The 20722-nt window shown below is 41.0% G+C and overlaps 1 protein-coding gene across 2 annotated transcripts in view; it reads right to left on the bottom strand.

Annotated features, from left to right (window-relative positions):
• Positions 1-20722, bottom strand: part of cadm1b (cell adhesion molecule 1b) — a 256172-nt gene that overhangs the window by 6804 nt on the left and 228646 nt on the right. For both annotated transcript variants that reach the window (XM_072692170.1, XM_072692171.1), the window contains one exon: positions 1106-1231. In XM_072692170.1, the coding sequence (XP_072548271.1) occupies positions 1106-1231 (126 nt within the window). The remainder of the gene's footprint in view (positions 1-1105; positions 1232-20722) is intronic.

Genomic DNA, 20722 nt, shown 5'->3' with positions numbered 1-20722 from the left:
TATTTATTTACTGTCTTACTCAAACTCACATATTTATAGAATGTGTGAAGCTAACGCACCTTGTGGAGAAAGCAGAGCTAAGACTTTTAACACCACTAACCGGATACCATGCTACGAAAACATTGAGTACTGTGAGAACACAGCAGAGAACGCAAACACCACTAACCACAACAGCAAACACTGCAGACCACATTTAACCACCACCAAAAGTACAGCAGCAGCTGTCGGAAAGCTAAAAGAAGCTAACAGAGAGCTCCACAGTGCAGTTCTGTAGGGGACTTCACGCGTGGGCTCGCTCAGCTGGTGCTCGGAGTTCCACGGTGTGTTAAATGTGGTTGATTCCACATCTAACACACAGTGGAACACAGTGGGTGCACGATGATACATTACCAAGTTTACCTGAAAAGGTTAATGTGGAATCCAGCCCTGCCCTGAAAGACGATCAATGATCGGTATCTGCCCCAAAAACGCTGATCGCTCCTGATCTCTACTACTCTTAATACATCAAAAAACGACTTGAAATGCTGCTATTGAATAATGCATTGGTTAATGTGTTAAAGTGTAGTTTGATCTGATTGTGACTGCAGACATTCAGGAGATGCAGATAGCCTACAGGTTAAGGGTCAGAGGCTTCAGGATCAGTCAGAAATAGCCTGTCGCAACTGCCTAGATCGTAAAGATTGAGCATCTATTTAAAGAATATACATGTTGCCCCTCCCTAAAGCTGTAAACCAGCTATAAAGCTGTATAATGAGACACAATACAGGGAAACTTGGGGAATTTAGGGTTGACCTGCCTGTAGAACAGACTGTGAACTAAGATGAATTAAAGAGCTTATTCATTCAGCTTATTTTTTGGGTTCAAATAAAACACAATTTTCCACCACAATGGTTGAATGACCCGTTCAGCTCTACTGGACCCACCAAAATCTTTTTTCTTTTTTTATTCCTTCTTACTCAAAAATAATCAGAAAAATAGCAGAGGACTTGCACCATGTTAATCAATTCACACAACTACCTCAATGTTTTAGTGATCATTTCAGCTGTTGGAACAGCAAAACACCACTGAAAAACCAGCAGCATCTATGAAAGGGCAGTTGATTTACCTTTGTGTCTGGCAAAGTAGCGGCCCAAAATGATGAGCAGACAGAGCATGGCGAACACGACCACGGCAACAACCCCGCCGATGACTGCGTGATCGATTTTCTGCGGCCCTCCGTCCGCTCTTGAATCTGCAAAAAATACATATATAAATAACTAAAAAATTGAGGGGGATAAACAAGCAGAAACAAATGATGGCGGCTCACGCTGTTATCTGAGGTGTCCGCTGCCGCTTCAGTGACCCCACCGAGGTATTATTTTAAATAAAGTCCCAAACATGTCACTCTTCCTGAATGTGTTGCTCTTGTACAGCAGGACAGCCTTGAACATTTGTTTTACAACAACAGCTTAGTCTCTCAGATTAAAGATGAAAAGCTGGTTTTACTTCAGATTAATCACAAAAATCTGCTACGTTATTTCTCAGTCCTTCATTTTTGTCCTTTAGGAAGGAAGGATTCGGCTCGCCAGTAGCCTGCTAGCATTTACTATACTTACCAATATATATATATGCAATTATTTAGTATACTAGAGGTATACTGCCAATATTAATGCTAGCAATTAGTATACTAGAGGTGTATTGGCATTAGATGTACTAGCATTTAGTATATTAAAGGTATATTGCCAATATTTATGCAATCATTTAGTATACTAGAGGTATGTTACCAACAGATGTGCTAGCATTTAGCATACTTGAGGTATTGTACCAACAGATGTGCTAGCATTTAGTATACTTGAGGTATATTACCAACAGATGTGCTAGCATTTAGTATACGTGAGGTATATTACCAACAGATGTGCTAGCATTTAGTATACGTGAGGTATATTACCAACAGATGTGCTAGCATTTAGTATACGTGAGGTATATTACCAACAGATGTGCTAGCATTTAATATACTTGAGGTATATTACCAACAGATGTGCTAGCATTTAATATACTTGAGGTATATTACCAACAGATGTGCTAGCATTTAGTATACGTGAGGTATATTACCAACAGATGTGCTAGCATTTAGTGTACTTGAGGTATTTTATCAACAGATGTGCTAGCATTTAGTGTACTTGAGGTATTTTATCAACAGATGTGCTAGCATTTAGTATACGTGAGGTATATTACCAACAGATGTGCTAGCATTTACTATACGTGAGGTATATTACCAACAGATGTGCTAGCATTTACTATACGTGAGGTATATTACCAACAGATGTGCTAGCATTTACTATATGTGAGGTATATTATCAACAGATGTGCTAGCATTTAGTGTACTTGAGGTATATTACCAACAGATGTGCTAGCATTTAGTATACGTGAGGTATATTACCAACAGATGTGCTAGCATTTAGTATACGTGAGGTATATTACCAACAGATGTGCTAGCATTTAGTATACGTGAGGTATATTACCAACAGATGTGCTAGCATTTACTATACGTGAGGTATTGTACCAACAGATGTGCTAGCATTTAGTATACTTGAGGTATATTACCAACAGATGTGCTAGCATTTAGTATACGTGAGGTATATTACCAACAGATGTGCTAGCATTTAGTATACTTGAGGTATATTACCAACAGATGTGCTAGCATTTAGTATACGTGAGGTATATTACCAACAGATGTGCTAGCATTTAGTATACGTGAGGTATATTACCAACAGATGTGCTAGCATTTAGTATACGTGAGGTATATTACCAACAGATGTGCTAGCATTTACTATACTTGAGGTATATTACCAACAGATGTGCTAGCATTTACTATACTTGAGGTATATTACCAACAGATGTGCTAGCATTTACTATACTTGAGGTATATTACCAACAGATGTGCTAGCATTTAGTATACTTGAGGTATATTACCAACAGATGTGCTAGCATTTACTATACGTGAGGTATATTACCAACAGATGTGCTAGCATTTAGTATACTTGAGGTATATTACCAACAGATGTGCTAGCATTTAGTGTACTTGAGGTATATTACCAACGGATGTGCTAGCATTTACTATACGTGAGGTATGTATTAGCAACAGATGTGCTAGCATTTAGTATACGTGAGGTATATTACCAACAGATGTGCTAGCATTTAGTATACTTGAGGTATATTACCAACAGATGTGCTAGCATTTACTATACGTGAGGTATATTACCAACAGATGTGCTAGCATTTACTATACGTTAGGTATATTACCAACAGATGTGCTAGCATTTACTATACGTGAGGTATATTACCAACAGATGTGCTAGCATTTAGTATACTTGAGGTATATTACCAACAGATGTGCTAGCATTTAGTATACTTGAGGTATATTACCAACAGATGTGCTAGCATTTACTATACGTGAGGTATATTACCAACAGATGTGCTAGCATTTAGTATACTTGAGGTATATTACCAACAGATGTGCTAGCATTTACTATACGTGAGGTATATTACCAACAGATGTGCTAGCATTTAGTATACGTGAGGTATATTACCAACAGATGTGCTAGCATTTACTATACGTTAGGTATATTACCAACAGATGTGCTAGCATTTAGTATACGTGAGGTATATTACCAACAGATGTGCTAGCATTTAGTATACGTGAGGTATATTACCAACAGATGTGCTAGCATTTAGTATACGTGAGGTATATTACCAACGGATGTGCTAGCATTTACTATACGTGAGGTATGTATTAGCAACTGATGTGCTAGCATTTACTATACGTGAGGTATGTATTAGCAACAGATATGACTAAGAGTGGTGCAAAATGTCAGTTACACCTGTAGCAGCCAGTGAAGTGATGCAGTGCCTCCATTTGTAACAGCTTTTGTGTGAGATGAAATCACAGCTATGAGATGAAGAGGCCTCCATTATTAAACATAAAAAGTATGTCAATGAACAGGTGCAGCCCAATTTTAGACAGAAAAGGGAGCAATGAGGGCTAATCATAAACTGAAGAATATTTCCTCTCAGAAAAGGATCTTTCAGTACTGGTTTACATGTAAAAAAAAAAAAAAGGTTGATGATTTGGCATACATTCATTTAGCAAGTTTACACTCACTTCAGTAATCTAATAAGAATAAAATGGGTATATACACAACAGGACCCATTTGTGCATTTTTTTAATATTTTAAGTGAGATTACTCCACTCCCCATATTTTACAGTTTCAAAATAATAAAAAAAAGGGCCTAAAGCAAATGTAAGTACCCTGCCTGGCCAGTACGTACTGCACATCACTGCACAGTAGAACAGTGCACAACTACTCCAGAGACTGCTAAATCTTCACTTTTGATTGGCCTCTCTAGCAACCCTACCAGCACTTCTCAGTGATCGTGAACAAGCCATAGCCCTCATAAGCTAATTAAGGTCAGTGACCTTGATTGACTAGCCCTGTGCCAGCTACACTACATGGACAACAGTACTGGGACACTTGCTCTTTCATTGCTTCTTCCGAGTATCTCCTGCCTTTGTTGGAGTAACTGTCTCTACTGTCCAGGGAGGGCTTTCTATTAGATTTTGGAGCATTGCTGTGAAGATTTGCATTCCACGACAAGAGCGCTAGTGAAGTCGGGATGTTGAAAGGTCACAACCCCACTTCAGCGTCACCTCCAGATCCAGATCCACCTCCAGATCCAGACCCAGCTCTCTCTCTCTCTCTCTCTCTCTCTATATATATATATATATACTGCTCAAAAAAATAAAGGGAACACTTAAACAACACAATATAACACCAAGTAAATCTAACTTTTGTGAAATCAAACTGTCCACTTAGGAAGCAACACTGATTGACAATCAGTTTCACATGCTGTTGTGCAAATGGAATAGACAACAGGTGGAAATTATTGGCAATTAGTAAAACACACTCAATAAAGGAGTGGTTCTGCAGTTGGGGACCACAGACCACTTCTCAGTACCTATGCTTTCTGGCTGATGTTTTGATCACTTGTTGGTGGTGCTTTCTGCACAAATGTGCATGTGTCTGCACAAACGATTAGAAACCGACTCCATGAGGATGGTATGAGGGCCCGATGTCCACAGATGGGGGTTGTGCTCACAGCCCAACCGAGTCTGGAAACGCCGTGGAGAGCGATCTGCTGCCTGCAACATCCTTCAGCATGACCGGTTTGGCAGAGGGTCAGTAATGGTGTGGGGTGGCATTTCTTTGGAGGGCCGCACAGCCCTCCATGTTCTCGCCAGAGGTAGCCTGACTGCCGTTAGGTACTGAGATGAGATCCTCAGACCCTGGGTTCCTCCTAATGCAGGACAATGCTAGACCTCATGTGGCTGGAGTGTGTCAGCAGTTCCTGCAAGATGAAGGCATTGAAGCTATGGACTGGCCCGTCCGTTCCCCAGACCTGAATCAGATTGTAGCACATCTGGGACATTGTCTCGCTCCATCCACCAACGTCACATTGCACCACAGACTGTCCAGGAGTTGGTGGATGCTTAAGTCCAGGTCTGGGAGGAGATCCCTCAGGAGACCATTCGCCACCTCATCAGGAGCATGCCCAGGCGTTGTAGGGAGGTCATACACGCACATGAAGGCCACACACAATACTGAGCCTTGTTTTAAGGACATTACATCAAAGTTGGATCAGCCTGTAGTGTGTGTTTTCACTTTAATTTTGTGTGTGACTCCAAATCCAGGCCTCCATTGGTTAATAAATTTGATTTCCATTGATTTCATTGAACAAAGTATTCAATGAGAATATTTCATTCATTCAGATCTAGGATGTGTTATTTGAGTGTTCCCTTTGTTCTTTTGAGCAGTGTATATAAAGGAAGTTTTGAGAAAAGCCAAAGCTATTCTGCCCTGCCCAGACCATGTCTTGGTATTAGATTTGTCATACGAACAACTTTTGTCAGGATGGATGTTTAGGGCACCTGTTGGAAGAACTAAATGTGTTAAGGTAACTGTGTAAATGTTGTGTGAACGGTGTAAAGTTTTAAGAACCTTGGTCTAAAGACTCTTTACTTGATGTAAAGTTGTTGTTGTTGCTGTTTTGTTTTAACAATTGAAAGATTCTTTACATTCACACATCTCTATTACAAACATGGTTCTTTATGGAAACAGTGGTTCTTCGATGCCATCCCTTAAAGAACCTTTTAAAGCATCTTTTGTTTTTGAGTGAACCTGTATGTTTACGAGTATTCTGATTTGGTCTATAAACACCTTCACTGTTGTCTCTAGAACAGCAGGACCAAAACCTGTCCAATTCTAAAGCTTCAACACATTAAACAATTCTCTGGACTAACAGCAGATTAATCCAGACAACATTGATTCATACAGGTCATCTGAAATCTCAAAAAATCATAGCTGCTAATCGTACAATTGCACACATGGTTCAGCAAACATATCCAGAAAAAACATAGCATCTAGTTTCTAAGCAACTAACCTTAATAAAGGGGGTGGAAGATTTGACAGTTTGGCCTTTAAGTGCAGGGAGAAACGACCATGTTCCCTACGGCAGTGGGCATTCAACTTAGCGATATACGGAACTTTCATGACCAGTTCTTGGTATGCAACCTTTACATAAATTGAGCGACTCTGAGAAAGCTGCTGGAGACTGACTGCCTGGCTGATACCACAACACATCATTATTTCTACAGACACTTTCACACCGGAAATGATGAATACACCTCGCAACCTCCACCTTAAGAGTTTTCTAGGTGTCAAAACTGTCCAGCATTTCTTAGCCCAAACACAGGGTTTTGCATCAGTTAAACGTCCCCGCTAAACTCTGAGGCAAACTCAAAGACTTTCATGTGCTAATTTGAATACAAAAAAGATTTAGCAGCTAGATTGGCTCTTGTCTGCAGCGAGCAGATAGAGGAAGCCCCCCATGGGGGTCTGCTGGGTTTATTCCAGACGCTGTTTCTGCTTTTGGGTATCAGACAGGGATGCCCCTGCATTGCGTCACGTCCCACCAGGGGCCCTGAGAGCTTCACATTGGGGTCCGCGTGCTTCTGGAAAGCCTCTTCGCGGCGGCGCTAATTAGCATGAGACCGGGAACGAAGAGAAAAGCACTGTCACGATCCATTCACTCCCTCCGCACAGCGCTCCAGCCCTCAACTCGTCTCTCCTCCCCTGCTGCCTTCCGCTTGACACCCCCAGATAAATTAGCTGTCTAAGGGCACAGACATCTCAGCCAAGTGAAGGGGAAATTTGGCCTAGCGCTTTTCCTTTCCCGCCCTGGCTAGCTCGACTTCTCAAAAAAAAAAGGAAAAAAAAAAAGAAAACCAAAAGGTGTGCTGAGATCAAACGGCACAGTGTAATTATGAATTAATGAAATGTCACTGAGAGAAAATAAAGTGCATACATAATGCATCAAGTCGTGTCATATAGGTTAACGTTCGGGACGCTAATGTCAACGGCCCTGCCCCTCTCTGATCTTCTGCTGGTTCACTGCCAGGAGGAGAGTGAATAACTTTTTTTTCAGCCATTCGTGGAGAGATGATAATAAAACTCCCCGTGCACCTCTTACTTTGACATGTGATAATAGGCTCTTTGGACCTCGTTTAACTGGGCCCTTATTGCATCAAAACTAGGCCCCCGTTAAATGTTTACCGAGTGCCGAGCAAAACGGCTTCCTAAGCTGCGGCTGCTGTGCGATTTGGAAATTTATAGGGGAATAAAGGCTTGCGCATTGATTTGCGGCTGGCCCAAGCTGGGGGGAGCCATATGCGGCTGCTGCGGGGGCCTGGGATGCGTGCTTTATGAGCCCCATTCCGCATCTGTGCTGGAGTGACTAATTAAACTGCGGGCCCACCGTCATTACAGCAGCTGCAGACTGGCTGGAAATGGCCGGCGTCAGAGCACAGCGCACATGGCCAGCCGCCGCCGTCTGCTCTCCCTACGGCTAAAGAACCTGCTCTCGGGGCAAGGGCAGGCTCATGGCAAGCCTGGGAAAATGAGAGCAGCTCGGGTTTGTTTGCTTCGGAGTTTAATACAAAACAAGCAAACAAAGGGCATCAGCGCTAGTCCTCTGAAGTGCCTCTCATGGTAGGCCAGGCACCAATAACCAAATACCCCAGGTATTTAAAGATAGCTCACTTAACCCCTTAAACTGCAGGCTTATTATTCAGTTAGTACCCATTTGAGTTTTTGGGCCATTATCCCAGACTCTGTTAGGCCCAAGTCTATAGTAAGAATTTGTTAATCGTGAATCACCACTGGCACGGCTGTTTAGTTCAAGACTGTGGAACTGGTCCTTAATTCAGTAAGTGCATTTACATTCAAACTAATAATCTGGTTTAATAGTTATCTGATTTCGACAGCACTCTACAAGGTCTTACATTGGATAAAAGCAGTTGCTCACCTGAACCTAACCCAATAATCAGTTTGTTCAGGTTGTTAAGTAAATGTAGAGCTGCAGAACTCTATATAATCTGTAGGAATTTACTAATCTACTATGCAGCAACTTGGAAACTCTCAGAACTGATGGACACTGCTTCCTTAACATCATCTACATGAGCCGCTTCCCACAAATTCTTCTCTCAAATCTTCGACACCAATATAATGGGTTAGATCCCTATCCCTATCTTAAAGAGATTCCAAACATCAGTGTATGGCAGAGGTACATCTAAACAATCCTTATAGTGAAACTTAAGAGACTGTGGACCTAAGAGATGCATGGACCAAAGCATGTTAGAGGGTTGCAATGATCTGCTCAATGCTTCACTGCTTCTCTTTCACACTTCCTAACATTCATGCAGGTATGCTATTTAGCTGGGGTTAAAGAAAATATATCTCCGAGGGCCAGCCCTGCTACCCCACTATTAACAACCATGCCGACGTACCTGCGGAGTCTTGTTCACCCAAGACCTCAGCCATGTGCTTTCAACAAAAGACTACCAAGCAGCCAGTAGATAAGTGGATAAAGAGGCTATAAACAAGCCAATAAACACTGCTTTCTTAAAAAAAAACTCCTACAGCTAAGAACGCAGAATGTAAACAAGAATCAAGACAATGAAAGAGCGATAATGTAAACAGTGGGCGAGACTGCAAAAAGAAGCGTTTTCAGAAAAGTTGATCTTGAACTCGGAGCTATTAAGACGAGAGCAAGGCTTTAGCTGGGGGAGTAGAAGACCTTTCCAACCACAGAGGGGACTTGGAGCATGTGGCGTCTTTCAAACACACTCTTCTGAAAGAGCTCATGCCTGCTGTCTCTGAATTGAACTAAATGGTCCCTGAGAGCTCAATCACAATCCTAGGGTTAACTCGCTGAATACAAAAACTCTGCACAAATGTGCTTTCAGAACGGTCAACTATATGCGACAAGCACACGGCTGCTGACATTTTCCAAACGTGTGGATAAAATGATAACGGCTGCTGCTTTAGGCTAATGCTAGTTCCATGACCACTCTTAGCTAGCACTACAGCAATATAAATATAAAACCAGCATATGTAGGCCAATGACAATAACCAATATCTCTCAAATACATATCTGCTGATGCATTCGGATACATTAACATTGATAAAATATGGAAATTTGACCTACATCTGCCTGCATTACTGAGATATGAAACATTTACTTTTGTGGGGCTACAAATGTCGTGAAATTGGTCTCTATTTTGAACGCAGATATGCAGTCACCAACATGGAAAACTGGTATGCTGTCCCCCTCCCAAAAAAAAAAAACAGCATGTTGTGTTGTGTTTTAGACACCAGCATGATTGCACTTGGTGACCAGCTAAACCAGTGTCTGACCAGCACGTAAACCATAAACCAGTTGGAATTTCACGCTGATCCTGGGTACTCAGAACCTATGTCTAAAACGGAGTATTTCCGTAGTGTATTAGTCACTTTAAGAGCATGTAGCATACTGTTTACGTAGCAGCAGGGGTGCCGTAGGAGGGGAATTAGGATGATTTTAAGGGCCTGTGATTGACGGGGGCCCTAAAAATATATGTATTTTCGCAGAATTGTTCGAGTTGTGGGGCACAGTGTGATATCTTTTAATGGGACTCAACATTTCTGGCTGTACCCCTATGTAGTTACATTGCAAGTGAATGTAGCTTACTGGTGTAAGCTAACTGCTAACCTAGGCACGGTTCCATGTTTTGAAATGCAGAAATATGGAGATCTTATAATGAGAGATGGTCTAGACTACTTTCAAACCATACCGTCTATCTTTCTGCAACTCGTTCTGTTAAGTTTGCTCCCACCCATCCTGTTCCAGTCATATGAGTTGTTGGTAAGAGGTTACATATGACATTACTGAAATCTCAGTGCTGATTTGACCTCGGTGAACAAAAAGATTCAAACACATGGATAAACACCTTTAAACGTCTAAACTGGAACATAGGATTTACAAATTCAGCAGTGAAGAATTGTGAAGGCTTTTGATCTGATCAGACGAGCTCGTGTCTGCTGTCACCTTCCTCACAATGAAAAGGCACCTTGTCTTTGATGAAATCACCCAGCCTTATTTTCACTCCTTCCGGCTTGCTATCTTTGGCGGCGCTACGGCGAGCGAGGAGCCGACGTTATAGAGCGTTTCCACAAGTAATGCATTGAAAACCATCACATTCTCATTGGATCCTGTTAGAGCTGCTCTATTTTGTCAGTCAGTGTGGCAGCTCAGCACCTTGGTGCAAACTCTATTCCATTCCAGATGCGTTCCTTTAGGGGTAGGCTGGGTAATGCTGGCACTCTTCAGCATTCGCAGATTACATAACGAGACTTTTCTGCACGGATGATGGTGCGTTCGAGATGCAGCTCGACATTTGCCACCTGATTAATTACGTAATCATCGCAAGACTTCATCAGAGCTTATACATTCTCGTTTCGTGTAATTCAGAAGGGCACAATGTATAAAAACAAGGATAACAAATAGCTGCGTTGCAACTGAAAGCGGCCTTCTGAAAGCGTGACTTTTTGTACAGGGAGCCGTTTAGCATAATTTAGGGTGGTACCATTAGCGCTGAGAATGTAGGAGGTGCATGGTACCAGCTGTGACCTACATTGAGGCTCACCACTACAAGCAACCCTCAGATTACTGCAATCTAGAGTCTGATTGAGCTATAACCTCTATTCATGCCATCTGAGAAGATGATGCACATCCTGCACATCCTGCACATCCTGAAATTCTCACATACACTGTGCAAAGTGTGTACAGCTTCCAGCAACTCAGTTTCAGTGTCCAATGATTTCTGGTGAAATGATAGCTCATGTGACGTGACCTCATGCTGGTGTTTTTCCACGAATGGACAAAGTACTGGGTAAACTGTGTGGTTGCACCTATATATATTTATACTGGTAACTGCTTCGGTGTAGATCTGCTTCATACTGTACATTATCCTAACAAACCCACAATAGGTCATACCCACATTGCTGCCCTGTTGCTTTTGGAGTTGCTGTGGAGCTTTGGTTTAAGACGTTGTGTTGATTTGGAGCTTTGCCTTAAGCACATCAATAGAAGCTTGGAGATAGACATACTCAACCCATCACTTGTATTCTTGGCCTGGGAATCAAACCAAGAACCTACTGGCTCTTCTATGTTGAAACCCTAAATAACTGAGTCACAGTCCCACAACACAACACATGATACTGTGAAGCGAAGTCTTCCGGTGCACCCGAGTTGGATCTGGGTTCCACCAGAACCACGAGCACTTAGTTTTAAGTTCAAAGACCACCTCAGGCTGATGAATGGACGAGTATTTGCGGATACGGCGTGTAATTACATGAAAGAGGGGAGCAAACCGAGGACCATAAACATGGTCTCTTCATTTGCGCCTCTCAATTTGCTGTCGAAATGACTCTCGAGGGTCCGACTCATTTGCACGTTATTACCTCCTGAACAAAGCAAGGCGATGGCACGCGGTAGAGGAGTTCACCTTTTTCTCTCCTTGGATTGCTGCCTATAAATCGCCTCTCACTTTGCTGAAGGGACAGCAGTGCCAGTGGTGTCGGTTGCTTCATTTCAGACGGATCGCTTTCATTTCGCCGTGATCAAAGATGACTCTATCTGCAAATAACACACCCCAGACCTGCGGTGCTCCACGTGGTGAGACGGCGTGGGATTTTGTCCTGTGATGCAGTGGAAAAGGAGCATGGCGAATGGGCTTTTGTCATGGGAGAGCTGTGACTACGCCGAGAAATAAAGCAGCGTACTGCCACTAACATTATCGCAAGAGAGCAAGAAGAGTGCGCTCTGGTGAATGGATCTGTTCTGGGAGAATCTGAAATATATTAGATTAAATAAAAATGATTTCATGAGCTGCAGATGTGTACATTCACTTCACTTCCCTCACCTTGCCTTATGTACAGTGCTGCAGTGGAGCTTTTTTGAAAACTCCAAGAACTGCATCGCTGGACCCAACAATGGGATGCATTTAGTACACTGTAAACGGCACAGTGTGGAAATGTGAGGTGAGGTGAGGCACAAAGCGGGTCATTTCCCCCTCATATTTGGCACTCCCCAAGACCCACTTAGTCTTCTCTTCAGTGCCAATTTTGTAATTCATTTATCTGTGACAGGCAAATCCATCCACAAATGTATGGCAAGTACATTTCTTCAAAACTCCTCATACATCAACTTGATGCCCTTCATTTCACCATGCTTTACAACTGCTACTGGCAGGCAGCAATGGTGGAAAATAAAGGAGTAAGTAAATAAGAGCATTATTGTAGCCATTTTAAAATGCTCAGCACCCTCCTAAGTCATAATAATGCTGTATAATGGCTTGTGGAGACAGGTAGCGCTGTCTCGCGGGTGAAGAACGATGGGCTGAGGTAAATTGCAAGCAGAGCCACCGATTTTACTCCAGTTGTATGCAGTCAGCCAGGCTTCCTCATGCCAATGTGCAGCATGACATTCCAGAGGTGGGTAGAGTTGCCTAAAACCATCCTTGTGGAGGCCTTATACAACAATGTAATACTGACTTGGACAGAAGTAGAAGCACCTACTAAAAACTTTGGTAGAAGAGGGGAGGGAAAAGTGTCAAAATCCTTAAAGAACCGCTGAAGAACTTCTAGTACTTCCAGCATCTCTCAGCACAGGGACTGAGGTTTGTCAGGATCTTTTCTTCTCTGTTTGGGATCTTTTTGGGATCTTTTTGGTCTGAAATTGCAAAAGCTTGAAGGTAGGAGGTCTAGGCAGGAGTACAGCAGTCCAAAGACTTTTACAAACACAATAGAATGAAATGAAGCCTGGCTTCATGGGACTAATGTAAAGGAAATTCCTTTCCTCACAGATGTATTAAAGTGCCAGGGCCTGACCAATATATCTGTCTCGTAACATACTGATGATACAACTATGCCAAAGGTCTCCAGACCAAATCTTTAGCATGAATAATGCTGAGATACTTTAAGTTGCACCCATTGCTGACACAGATGTGCAAAGGCACACACAGCTTTAGAGAAGTACTGCCAGAATAATAGGACTCTCTGGAGCAGATAACCATAAACCTTTGGGCATAATGCTGCCTAATGCCAGGTGTGGGCTAGAGGGGTATAAAGCCCCCCAGCATTGAGCTGTGAAGCAGCAGAACTGGGTTCTCTGGAATGATGGATGGTGCTCTATCCAGTACTTTTGGGGACGAGATTGGGTAGTGATCTTCCAACATCCTGACCTCACTAACGTTGAATGCAACCAAATCCTCACAGCAGCATCCTTAAAAAACACCATATTACACTATAACAGCTGCAGGTGAAGAAGAATACAGTGAAAAGAGTAGAAGAAACTAGTTGAGATCTTATGAGCTAGTCTGAAGAACAAAGCTTGGGTCCAGGTTTCCCCCAGCCAGCACAGCATGCATGTGTTCAGTTCCATCTCCAGCTCACCTGATTTGCCATCATTAAGCACTAATTTACCAAAGCAGGTGTTGGATGAGGACTCTAAATAATATTAGACTCCTTGAGGAGAGCTTTGAAGATGGTTTAATGAACACTGATGTACAATCACTACTTTTAGAAGGAGTACTCTAATATTATTATAATTATTACTTTTAAATGAGTGTTTTACTTCCTGCCCAGATAAAGACCTTATTAATTCTATCGTTTGCACATATGTAATAATTATACTGTCTGATATTACTTATCAGAATTTGAGTACACATAAGTGTCATCATTTGAAAACCTTTAACAAATCTATCCTAACGGAGCTAAACTACATGTAGTTCAGTAAATGTGACTAGTTCAGCATCATGCACATATACAAAGCATCTGCTCTCCTCTAAAAGCCCAGTCTGATTAAAAACGGCAACACTAAATAGGGAGCTCAAGCACTCACAACCTGTTTTGGGGCAGCGGAACAGCGTTCAGTGAAAATTAATCACCTGTGAAAACTATGTGCTGCGATATAATGAAGCCGGAATGAGTTTGGTTTAGTGCCATTGACAGAAATCACCTGCCCGTGCCTAATGTGCCTCTGAAATTAAATACAAGATGTCTTCTGATCTGTAAACAATAGCTGGAGTCAGGCAGAATTGATCTCACACATTCTCATTTTTCCTTCTGTCATTATATAGCAAATAATCAGAGCAATTACAATACCAAATACTAAAAACAATGAAATAGCGCGTGATGTGTTGACTGTTAGCCTACACAGCAAATGACCTGTTAGCAGACTGGATGCTTGTTAAACGATTAGCATAATAGTTGGTCTCACTTTATATGGATAGGTCCTTATATATTATCTACCGATGTTCAACAGACTATAGGGTTGGTGATTCGGCCCATGGCTCGGTTTAGGAGCAGGGTGAGGGTTAGGACTGAATTGAGGTTATGGTTAGGATTAAAATACATTTAATAGATTTAGCTGAATGTAGTTATTTTTTTTTATTTATTTTTTTACAGGATTATAACACACCTCATTGTTTTTACATTTACAGTTAGGTCCATAAGTATTTGGACAGTGGCACAATTTTTGTAATTTTACAAACATTTAAAATATTTTTTACAGCTTTTTTTTTCATCATCATCAAACTTTTAACAGCCTCAGAAGTAAGCATTTTAAAGGCAGAAGATATGGTCTGTTCTCTGTTTATTTTATAATAAATTAACAACATAAAAGGTCTGGAGTGCATTCCAAGTGCTGCCATTCACAGTAACTATGCAAGTGAAGAAGGTCATTCATAGGCTGGAAATAAAAGACGGAAGAAAATTCAGAAGTGGCTAATTCAACAATTCAGCAGCCTGTAAAAGAATGGCAGACAACTAAAGCACATGAATGCACAATTCTTTGCTTTGTAAAGTAAAAAAAAAAAAAAAATCTAATTGAGGTGATGTACACAAAAATTACAATATAATGAATCTGACTGACCATGTAAGTGCCCATCAGTTGAATTTCTGTTTTATTATTATAAGTATTATAATCAAGTAAAATTAAGTAAAATGAAACTGCCCTCGACAACACTAATATACAAAGAAAAAATGTAATAATTGTTTTTACTTCATATAAGATAAGATAAGATAATCCTTTATTAGTCCCACAGTGGAGAGTATGCTAAAATGTAGAACATCTAAGTATTTTATTTTTGTATTCATGTAGCATTTATTCAATATATTCTTTACCATCCCACTTTTTTCACCCCACAAGTTTTGATTAAATTCTATTCTATTCTATTAATTCTTATTCTATTTTCTTTTCTTTTCTTTTCTTTTTTTATTCCTTTAACATTTTCCTTTACATTATTTAACACATTTTCTTTCTATTTTCATTTATTTTAATGGTGCAAATTATACAGTACTTTTCCAAATGTACAATAATGTTCACACTTTTTACAATTAAATTACAATATATTGTACATTTTATGTGTGTGTTCTTTTTATTTAACTACAGTAAATCGTGAACCAGTTTACACTGCTATTATACAATGATTTTTATATATTTATTCTTTTAATTTAAACCCTGGTCATTCGTATTAGTAGGAAACGTAACACTAGCATGGCTAATGTACATTGATGTACGCTAAAGTCTGAACACTTCAGAGGCGATCATGTATTTGAAACGAAATACACAAGCTGAAAACCTTTTTTTTATCATCATGACGTAACATTCTTCTAAATTACTTTCAGGGATTACATTTAACCATATTAGATATGGCTGGTATCTTCAGTCCCCGCAGGGAAAGCCTGCCCACAGTGTGTTATGACGCATGCTATCTGAGCAGTCAAAACACAGGGGCGAGCTTATAGGGCCTTCACACCGTCCTGATTAGATTACTGCAATGAAGGTATGTGCAGAAAAGTACGGTAAATTACATTCCGAAAGTGCTAGAGCTTCCCAGAGAACTGTGTCTGAGTAGAAGGCAGACTGTGCTTGACTGAAAATTCATCTGACCAGCCTTGGATGCATTTAGAGTCCAGACTAGATTTTGAAGGATGTGCAGTAAGAAACGGTCAGCATAGCATCTCTGTCCAAACAAACAAAATTTGGACCATTTCTTGTGCTCCCTTAATTACACAATTTAAAGGATATCTGATGTGTCCAATGGTAATAAAAAGACACAGTGGCATGCAAAAGTTTGGACACCCCCAGTAATCATTTCTGTTACTGTAAATAGCTAAGCAATATGACTTGTCCCCCCCCCCCCCCCCCCCCAAAAAAAATGCTTTGCAGGCTTTTACAGTTTTTTACAGTTACAGATGATTCTTTAAAAAATTAGGACGCTAAATTTTGTGGTTAGGATGCAGGAAAGTGCACCACAGCTCCAGAGTTTTGGGGAGGTTTCACGGGGTGTTTTGATTTGCCTTTCTAGCAAGCGGTTTCCCAAGATCCTCCCTACCATGATTCCTGTTAACTGACATTTCTTAATTACATTATGAACCGAGGAACTGGCTAGTGTTGGGCAACTCCCCAAAAGACCTCCTGCGGCCCAAACATTGCAATGGTACTCTTTGTATTTCTTTAAAAATAATACAATAATCCTGTTTAAAATGTTGAGGAATCTTTCATCTTTAACTTTGTCTTTTGGAGATCCGTTCAGCATGTTCATAACAGACATTTTGACCAGAGGTGCCCAAATTTTGCCCCTTACCATTGGGGTTTTGGCAACAATCACTGGCAGGTTTGAAGAAATCTAGTGAATCCTCAAATCCAGTATCTAAATGAAGTATGATCATGTGGTGTTGTCCCACTACTGAAAAATGCAGTCCAGTGCAAATTTGGACCAATTACATATATGCAGGAATATTTGCTTGAATTTGCTTGAATTGTCTCAAGCCAATCAATTAATGCCTAATCAAATCTATGCATCACGGTTGGCCCCCAGGTGATGCTCTTCTTGTTTAGCAGCCATCTTAGCAGTGACTTTTTTTTTCTATCACTCCACCTATCAAACCTGCAGGTCTTTCTCTTCACAGTTGAAACTGAGACTTGGTCACTGCAGTGTGAGCTACAAGGTGTTACCATGTGAACTGCCTGTCACACAAGCTGTTGACTCTCAGAACCTTGTCGTCTGATGAGTCTTTCGATGGTGTAAGGAGCTAAACACGCGACACTCTGGCTTTATTGGTCATTTCTGTAAAGGAAAGAGCTTCACTTAGTTTGAACCTAATCTTTCTTTTAAGTGTGTTTTTCTAGACATTGTAATAGCAATCCCGACGTGCAGTGTTTGGAAAAAGACAAAGCCGAGCCGGCCCAAGGCATACTCAAATTATGCGGCCGCTAGAGGCCCAACATCACCAGGGGACCCCCGAGAACACCAAGATATCATGATAAAAAATATTTCTTTTAAAAATAACATTGAATAATAAAATGAAATGGTAATAAAATGCCGCTTGGGTGGTCTATAAAGGCCCGGGTGCTTCAGCATATTGCACTATATTTCTTCGCAAATCGCTCTAAGAAAAAAAACACAAAAAAACGCCAGCTTCCGCCTTAGACCTTCCACTTCCTTTTTGTGTTTTTTTTTTCTCGCCCAGAGAGAAAGGGAATTGTGCAATATGCAAAGGTGGTCAGAGTTAGGGGACCTGTCGATAATAGGTGCCTTCCTCACACTTTTGCACTGCATCTGTTCAAAATTTTGTTAACTGTAAATGCAGTGTCTGCTGATGTTACTGAACACGTAAACACCACACCAGGTTAAAGCAATCGCCAGAATGACACCGGTGTGATGTAAGCTAATGACAAATAATGCTAATGATAATGGGTACGTATGTATGGAATGATGAAGCATGGTGGGCCCCAAATGAAAATCTGCTTAGGGCCCTATAAGGGCTTGGGCCGGCCATGAGACCAAGGGTTTGTACGTTGTTCACCATTTGTAATTTTTATTTTAAGGTCAGCGGACCATTTCAGGTTATTCACTTAACTGTTAACTTCTTAAATGTCAATGTTTTTTTGGGTTTTTTTTTTTTACATTTTTCTACGATGTTCGACAGGTAGTGTACATCATTAAAATATATGAGAAGCATAAAGTTAGGGATTTTGATTAGTGTGATTAGATTACTGTTGGTTCTGCAGAGCATAGTAGAGCTGTAGAGATCATCACAATAGTCATGAACATGCCACTGCCATAGCCATTTCTTATTTCCATGAGAGCACCAGCTCAACAGCAAGCAAGTATTCAAATGTATTATCGCATTGCACGATCTTCAGGAAGTCTACACTGGAGATGTTGAGTCTGTGTGTCAAGTCTGAATGAAGACAAACTACCGACCTGTCAGTCAACTGCTCTAAGTAATAGCTATGAATTCTATAGTCTCAGAAAATGTATGTTTTAGCTCTACAACATCAGTTCCTCCTCAGGGTTTAACCAGTTCGACCATGTTTTGCTTATGAAGAGGGCTGGCTGAACCAGAGTCTTTGTCCAAGTAGTAGAAGGTCAGCGCAAAGCGATGCCATAAATTAAACAAATAGTACCATGGCATCCAGCAGAAGTGGCACGTTGCATTGCACGCCGACTATTGAGGCTGCTTTAGGCAGCTTGGCTGATTATAATGCCAACACTTTGATTTTGTCCTTGGCACTCTCTCGCGCTGCTCGCTGGCTGCTTGCTGTTAAGACAAGGTGTGTCAGCTAATCAAGGAGCTTCTGCACCGCACTGCCTGCACAGAGCAAGGGTTGCGCGAACACCGTAGGAAGGAACATACGGTCAGTGTGTTCAAAGCTTCAAGTCTAGCTGTGTGCCACTTGAAACTGCATGAAACACTCCCACGGCATTTCTTACTCACGGAACCCTTTTCTGCCACTTTACCTGGCTTTTGGTAGCACTGCAACGGCCCAAACAGCGAGTGCCTTAAGCACACACGCACACATTCTGCTGTATACGGGCATCATTAAGTAAGGCTCCCTACAGGCAACAGTTGGTTTGTATAGTTGATCGGTACAGGCTTCTCCTTTTCTGCAGTTTTGCAGTTACATTATTTAACTTTTTTTACTTTGATATTATTTCAACCTGGCAGTTGTGCTTTTACATTATTTCAAAATATCAATAGAAATAGAAATGTAAAGTTGCCATGTTGGAGATGCAAGGTTTTTGCGTGACAGTGACAATATATGTGTTTATATGTTTGTAATATCTGTTCATATTGAACACCGTGATTTACTGATGTGTTGAAGTATCTTAAGTGGTAATCTCTATTTTAAGCCAAAATGATGGGCATCATTTTTTGTTTTTTAAATTTTCAATAATTTTAATCCCATTTGTCCCATTTAGTCAAGAATAGTGCAGTCCCATGCCAGAGACACTGTTTTATGGTTTCTTTTTTGGGAAGATCAAGCACACTAGGGATGCCGGATGACGTTTGGAAACAAGTGCTGTGGACCGATGCCATCTAAACAGAACTCTTTGGCCACAACCAGCTATGGTAAGTTTGGAGACTTACCTTTATGAAAAGAACTCCTTGCCAACTGTGAGGCATGGGGGTGGATCTGGCATGCTTTGAGATTGTCTTACTGCCAGTGGCACTGTCAAAAATACTTGGGTAGAAGGAAAAAATCCACAAACTACCAGCAAACCCTGGATATCAGAACATGGCTTCTGCAACAGGATAACATATCACCAGGGACTACCTGAAGCTTTTGAAATGACCCTCGCAGGCCTGAACTGACCTAAACATCATAGAACATTTGTTGGAGATCCTTGAAGCTATCTAAACTTCAAGAACTGAAAGAGAGTTTTAGCTGCAAAGTGTTTACAAGCTGTGGTTTATGCAAAAATGGGGTTGTTAAGTCCACACTCTGTAAGATACCTGAAATTTTGTGCAGCTTGATCTATTTTTTTCTTTTTGTTTTATATTTCTTTAATTAATCTTTCAAGGAAATACAGAATAGGTACGCCTAAGGATTTGCTGAAAATCATGTTTTATGTTTGACTAGCTATAGACGCTGTGTTCACCACTCCTCAATAATTATAACAATAATGATTAATCATTTCAGCCACTTGAGCAAGAAATAGCTTTCCAGGAAATGCCATTTCATCAGAATGGTTCCTTTTAAGCTCTGAACATGTTTTCAACAACTTTAAGGGAAAAAAGAAAAAGAAAACAAAATGGTGTGTGTGTGTGTGTGTGTGTGAGAGAGAGTTTGGCTGTGGCAGTGTTTAAGTGACTGTGTGTGCTTCTTTGAAGCACTGTGCCACTTGCTCCCCCCTTCCATAGAAAACCATATTTAGGCCTTGAACTGTTGCCTGCTGCCTGTTGCTAGGCTACACGGCGTGCGGATGAAAAATAAAACACTTATCAAATGAGAG

The sequence above is a fragment of the Salminus brasiliensis genome, chromosome 11, assembly GCF_030463535.1.
Source record: "Salminus brasiliensis chromosome 11, fSalBra1.hap2, whole genome shotgun sequence".
Taxonomy (NCBI): Eukaryota; Metazoa; Chordata; class Actinopteri; order Characiformes; family Bryconidae; genus Salminus; species Salminus brasiliensis.
This window is presented reverse-complemented; position numbering and strand designations above follow the sequence as displayed.